Raw genomic sequence first — 6,548 nt, 5'->3', positions numbered from 1 at the left:
TACAGGCCTGCCATCAAGGTAGTTGCGGTAGTTGTGTGTCTGCGGGGAGGTCCGGGAGTACTGCCAACACAGTCCTCCTGAGCTGCTCCTGTGCTGCAGCCATGTCTCTGCAAAGGAGTGATGGAGACAGATCATTGTAATGTCACACATTGTGTAGGCTGGCAAAGGATAATAAGCCAGTAGATCATCATGCCTCACGCAAACAAACTGCTCTTGAGGTGTCCCCAAAACACTATAGACCCCAATGTCCCTCAACTTAACAAAACAATATTTTTCTGAGACAGAGGACACAGAGCCATGGTGCACAATGACCAGCTCTATCTTGCCAACCTCCAACTCTTCTTCAGTTTTCCCAGCAAAATAAACATGCCCTTTTTGTATGATGTGCCCTTCACCGTCACTGTGTGAGATGCTACTGTATCTTTAGATTCAAAATGCAAACCAACAACAGCCTCTCGGATTTTGTTGCTGTAGTCATTTACATAGAATGTCATCTCATTATCCAGTAACACACTCGGCTGAAACATTTTACCTGCACTCAAGTATGCCTGGAAGAGCTGGTGTCTTTCTGCGACTGTCTTGCAGATGTTCTTGAAATTATGTAATGTAGTGAACAACGGTGTGGATTTGTGCATTTTATATTGAATAAATTTGGAGCTACTCCAAATTCCTTTCTCCTCCCCAGAGAAGAAGGGGAGGGGTCAAAGTTGCTTTCTCTAAGTGCTATCCCGACCATAAAACTGGCACCTTTTTGATTCCGAAGCTGATAACGCGGGGCCTGACTGTTAAACTGACAAAGGGACACAAACCAGCCATTGGCATCTCCCTGAACAGCCTATCAAAACTGGCACCCCCCACATACGTTTCCGTGGCAACTGACCTTATTCTTTATTTTACCACATCAAAAAGGAAAACCCCTGTCTCACCCAAGTGTGACATGGTCCAGACACTGAACTTTGGATGACAAAGGACTGCAGTCTCCAAAGACTCAAAACATTTAATTAAATCTTTAGTTACCTGATTACGTTTGCCTCTATTTGAGTACTTATGTTAACTGTTGTTGCTATCTGTTGTTGATATTAGTGCTGAAAAGAAAGTTACTTGTGCAGTGTTTTTATTTTCAGCAAGACACTCCTTCATCTAATGTAATCAATGCTTGTTCATAATACTTTCTTACAAAATTCCTTTAGAAATGATGACAAAGAAATGTTTTACGATACTCTTAATCGCCAGCTTGAATTTAAGGATGAATCAACAAATTCCCAGTTCCTAAGGAGAGACGATCTTTGATTTAATCCAAGCTGTCCTCATGTAACCTGAGCTCCCCCAAGTGGACGAAATAAGTATTACATGCCCTTGTCGGAAATGCCGTTAAATGTATAAATATCCTGACCAATAATGTGACAATTGTTTCCTGCTACCAAATTCCTAGAACAGTACAACCGTTCAACCATTGAGGTTCGATTGTGTGGAAATATTTGATTATAATACGTGCAAATAGATTTCTTTTCTTTAGACATTAAGTTTAGAAAGGCAGTCCCTTGGGGAAACCTGAGACGCCCCCTGGGGAACCACGCCCCAGGCAACAAAAGAGCGACACGCGACCTCGCTTCGCTCTCTTCTCTTCACTGTTGGCTCTTCCACCCTGCTCAGCCCTCTGGACGCTTCGGCACGCGCAGCGTGCCTCGCCAGGCAACGCCCAGACTCGGCCAGCGAAACAAACAGGACTTTGTTCGCCTGAAGCTACACACATGAAGTGCCGCGACATCGATCTGCCTTCAGTTTGTTTTATGTTCTTTATTTCTTTTGTTTGTTAAAGTTATCAGCCCGTTAAGTTACACTGGACTAATTCAGGAATGACCAAGTTCCATTTTAAGCCTTTTTCGTCGAGCCAACTTCACTGAGGTCAGACCAAGCCACGTGGTCTCGCCAGCTACAACAAAGGAAACCTGAAAACAGCCGAATTGCCAGACGGAGGAGGCGTTTTCAATCAGACACGGAGAACCCTGGAGAATCCCTAGCAAAAAGCCAGGATCGGCAGCTAGCGTGGGACCTTGCAACAGGCCAAAAGCAGGCTGTCGACAAGCAGTAAGACTTAACACACGTTCTGTGATCAGATGTCCATTTTAACTCCTAAAATCACAGCATTAGTTTACTTTCAGTAGCTCTTCTATGCCGTATGAGTCAAATGCTTCCCACAACCGAACCTCCAGGCTCATTGTTCAGCAAATGTTTATGTTCCCTGTATCCAACCATCTTTTTATCACCTTAGTTAGAGAATAAATTCACTGTAATATAATCAAGAGCTGTGTGTGTTGCCTATTTCTAGTTCCTGCCAAGAGAATTGACCCTTTAGATATGAGACTGACTGACTGATTTAAGATAATTGAGCGATTATTAACTAACTGATCACTAGTAATAATTGTATAACTATTCAAACTACCTAGAGGTCCAGAGACTCTAGGATTATAACAACTCCGGTGGTGCCCTTAACAAGGAAATTTTGATTTTATGAATTTTAATTCATAATTGGGTATCAATTCTCATAAATTTATTAAAATGCATAACAAAAAATTTTTAGGTCTGCTACAGTAACTTCCTAGCACATCTTTTGAAGAATGTGTGCTTACTCTCAAACCTGAGAGTCCAAAGGCGAATAAGGGGACCAAAGTGTGTAATGAGCTCTGGATAATGAAGTAAATAGTGATGTTTGGGCTTCAGGGGCTCATTGGGAAAGAGCTGCCTTCAAACAGGTCATGGCCAAGACATGGGGGTAATCCAGGCTGGCAAACATGAAAGAAGGACAGTTGGTTAAAAGGAGAGTTTGACTTGATACCACATTCAGAATTTGTACCAGTGTTTTCTAATTCTTGTAGATGATTCAGAAAAGACTGTTCTGTACGCTTGTTGCCACATAATAATGGAGAGCTCTCAAAACTTGATCTTTTTATATCACAATACCTGCAGAAATAATGGCTCACACTAAAGTTCTCAACAAATCCGCCAATACAGTGAGACCCTAAATTGTCACCAGAAACAGCACACAGTCGACCTCTGACAATTTGTCCATTATTTATCTCGATGCCAGTTTCCTCAAGAGCTTTCAGGTCTTTAATGAGGGGCTCAAATACCTTGTCCATCCCAAAATATTTGAAGTCCTGCTCCTTACACAAGAGAACAAGCTGCATTTGATCTATGGATGATCTGTTATGAGGCAAAATATCTGTTAAAGTGAGATAAACTACTAGAATCTTGTGTTTCTTTTTAGAAGAACCAAGTGGATGACCAAGAGAAGATGGCTCCGCTTTAAATAAAGGGTTGCACTGAGCTCCCTTCCCATCATTTACATCCTGGAAAATACCCTCTGATGATGGTTGGGAATGTGTTGCTGCATACTGTTCCTGCATGGACTTGCTTTTAAAAAGTGCAGCCAATGTTTCTTTAATAGGCACATACTGGGCAAACGATTCCTTACCTTTCTCATTGATACCTAATAACTGAGGCACCGGCTCAACATAATTAAAATGTTTTTTAAAAGCCGTCTTTCTTTTCTGGTCTGTGCTCAAAGGCCCACTGTTACAGGCTGATCGTCTTTTCTCATTTCATCCATAATGTTACTAATTGTGGCCTCTGGGATTCCAAGGACAGTTAGTTTCTCACTCAAGGTATTAAGCAGATTTGTCAGACTGACATGATGGACATCTTGATATCCCTCAATAATAGTTTGTATTGTAGTAGCTGGCAATAGTAGTTTAGCCTGAAGTTTTAGATAGAAAAGTGTGATATTCTGAAGAAAGACGAATCCATCAACTGCAACAGGTACTTCTTGTAACGGTGGGAGACAGAACGGACCCAAACGCAACGCTGAGGGTGAAAAAGAGGTTTATTGAGGAAAAAACAGGCTCGAGGCGAGGGCAGGTGGAAGGAGGGGGAGAGGCAGACGAGGACTCGGGGAACCGAGAAGCTGGAGGAACGGAGGGCACAAGGCTGGAGGCTAGGGGGGAGGCTGGCAGACGGGTAGGTGAGGACATGGAGACGGGGGTCCAGGCGGGGTGCGAGAAGCCGGGGGGGTGTCGTGGAGGCGGCGAGAGGAGGAGGCAGGCGAGCGAGCCCGGCTGGCCGAGCTGGGAGGCAGAGGTGAGTGAACCTGGCGGGGAAAAACAGAGAGACAGGGTTAGTAGGCAAGAGGACAAGAGGCAAAAGGAGTATAAGAAATAAAGCCAGAACGAAGCGGCGACACCAGGTCAAGAGCTGCGACGATCGAGCGAGGGTGGAGTGGAAAGCCGGGGTAGATATACTGGCAGTGATGAGGCTGATGGCTGGCAGGTGCGGCGGCCGGGGATGGAGGTAAACGAGGTGCAGGTGTGGGTAGCCAGCCGGGCTCCGGAGCAGGGAGGGAGAGAGCACACACACAGAGAGAGAGAGGAGGCACAGGAGAAACCAGAATGTGAGGGAAAGGAGAAACAGGACACTCACCGACAGCCGGGCTGCCACCGCGACAGGGGCCCCCCCCTCAACGGACGCCTCCAGGCGGACCCCCCGGTTTGTCTGGGTGAGCCCGGTAGAAGTCGGACAGGAGGGAAGGATCCAGGATTTGACTGGCAGGGATCCAGGAGCGCTCCTCTGGGCCGTAGCCGGCCCAATCCACCAAGTACCGGTAGCCTCGACCTCTACGTCGCACATCCAGGAGGCGGCGCACAGTGTAAGCAGGGTGTCCGTCGACCATCCGGGGAGGGGGAGGCGCTGCCACTGGCACAGAGAGGGAGCTGGTGGAGACGGGCTTGACCCGTGAGACGTGGAAGACCGGGTGGACTCTCATGTGAGGGGGGAGTATCAGGCGAACCGCGGAGGGGTTGATGACGGCCTCGATGGGATAGGGGCCGATGAACCGGGGGGCGAGTTTCTTTGAAGAGGTTTGCAGGGGAGGTCTCTGGAGGAGAGCCACACATGTTGTCCAGGCCGGTAGGCGGGGGCTGGAGTGCGATGCCGGTCTGCCAACCGGCGATTGCGGGCCGCGGTGCGCTGTAAGGCGGCCGTGGTCTCCTTCCAGATGCGGCGGCAACGGCGGAAGTGGGCCCGTACCGAGGGGACCGCTACTTCTGCTTCCTGGGATGGGAACAGGGGGGGTTGGTAGCCCAGTGAACTCATGAAGGGGGACATTCCAGTGGCAGCGCAAACCTGGAAGTTGTGGGCGTATTCAATCCAGGGGATCTGTAAGCTCCATGAGGCCGGGCTTCTGTACGCCACACACCTGAGTGCCGCTCCCAGGTCTTGGTTGACTCGCTCGGCCTGTCCGTTGGTCTGGGGGTGGTAACCCGAAGAGAGGCTGGCGGTGGCGCCAAAGGCGCGACAGAAGGCTCTCCAGACCTGGGACGTGAACTGAGGCCCCCGGTCAGAGACGATGTCTTGAGGGATGCCATGTAGACGGAAGACATGGTTGATGAGGAGGCGGGCGGTTTCCAAGGAAGAGGGGAGTTTAGGTAGGGGGACAAAGTGGGCGGATTTGGAGAAACGGTCGACGATGGTGAGGATGACCGTGTTCCCGTTGGATCTGGGGAGTCCGGTGACGAAGTCTAAGGCGATGTGGGACCAGGGGCGACCGGGGACCGGGAGAGGGCGGAGCAGGCCGGCGGGTGGTTGATGGGAGGATTTAGCGCGGTTTAGTTCTCGGTCTTCTGCTTTGACGAAGAGCCTGTTCTCCAGAAGCCGCTGCAGGACCAGACGGACGTGTTCAGTGTGTTGGGCAGGGTCGCGGGAGAAGATCAGGATATCGTCAAGATAGACGAAAACAAAGCGGTGGAGGAAGTCACGAAGAACGTCATTAACCAGGGCTTGGAAAACCGCGGGGGCGTTGGTAAGGCCAAAGGGCATGACTAGGTACTCATAGTGCCCGAGAGGGGTGTTAAACGCGGTTTTCCATTCATCCCCCTCCCGGATCCGCACCAGATGATAGGCATTACGCAAATCCAGTTTGGTAAAAATGGCGGACCGGGAGAGGGATTCGAAGGCCGAATCCATGAGCGGGAGGGGATACTTGTTTTTAACGGTAATGGCGTTGAGCCCCCGGTAATCGATACAAGGGCGGAGGGTCTTGTCTTTCTTAGCTACGAAAAAAAAACCCGCCCCAAGAGGGGAGGATGAAGGGCGAATGATGCCAGCGGCTAAGGAGTCCTTAATGTACTGCTCCATAGACTCCCTCTCCGGTCGCGACAGATTGTACAGGTGACTGGACGGGAGGGGAGCGTCCGGGAGGAGGTCTATGGAGCAGTCGTAGGGGCAGTGGGGGGGTAGTGACAGGGCTAGGTTCTTACTAAAAACCGGGGCCAGATCATGGTAGACATCGGGGACCCCGGACAGGTCGGGAGGGAGCGGAGGAGAGACCGGGGGAACCGGATCACCGGGGGCTCGGGCAGACAGGAGGCACGAAGAATGGCAAGAAGTACTCCAATTCCTGATCTTCCCCCGCGACCAATCGATATAGGGGTTATGGGAGGATAACCAGGGGAGACCAAGAACCAGAGGGGCGGCAGGGGAAGAGATCAGGTGGA

General features: G+C 49.7%; 1 protein-coding gene across 1 annotated transcript; it reads right to left on the bottom strand.

The window, feature by feature from the left end:
- Positions 1-3,765: 3,765 nt before the first annotated feature.
- LOC119902940 lies at positions 3,766-4,683 on the bottom strand. Its single transcript, XM_038719345.1, has 2 exons — positions 4,241-4,683; positions 3,766-4,147 (listed from the first exon to the last, which is right to left on the bottom strand). The coding sequence occupies exons 1-2, from the start codon at positions 4,681-4,683 to the stop codon at positions 3,766-3,768; spliced, it is 825 nt and encodes a 274-aa protein (XP_038575273.1).
- Between the last annotated feature and the right edge of the window lie 1,865 nt (positions 4,684-6,548).

Source organism: Micropterus salmoides, unplaced genomic scaffold (genome assembly GCF_014851395.1).
Source record: "Micropterus salmoides isolate LMB-PRFRI ecotype aquatic unplaced genomic scaffold, ASM1485139v1 Ms_hic_scaffold_14, whole genome shotgun sequence".
Taxonomy (NCBI): Eukaryota; Metazoa; Chordata; class Actinopteri; order Centrarchiformes; family Centrarchidae; genus Micropterus; species Micropterus salmoides.
Note: the sequence above shows the minus strand (reverse complement) of the source record. Positions and strands in the feature narration are given on the sequence as shown.

What these genes read in the sequence shown, in the direction of transcription:
- LOC119902940 (XM_038719345.1), bottom strand. Translation starts at nt 4,683, where the DNA reads ATGTGCGACGTAGAGGTCGAGGCTACCGGTACTTGGTGGATTGGGCCG. An exon ending in TCGTCGCAGCTCTTGACCTG is followed by an intron (nt 4,148 to 4,240) that starts GTGTCGCCGCTT and finishes TTTCCCCGCCAG; the next exon opens with GTTCACTCACCTCTGCCTCC.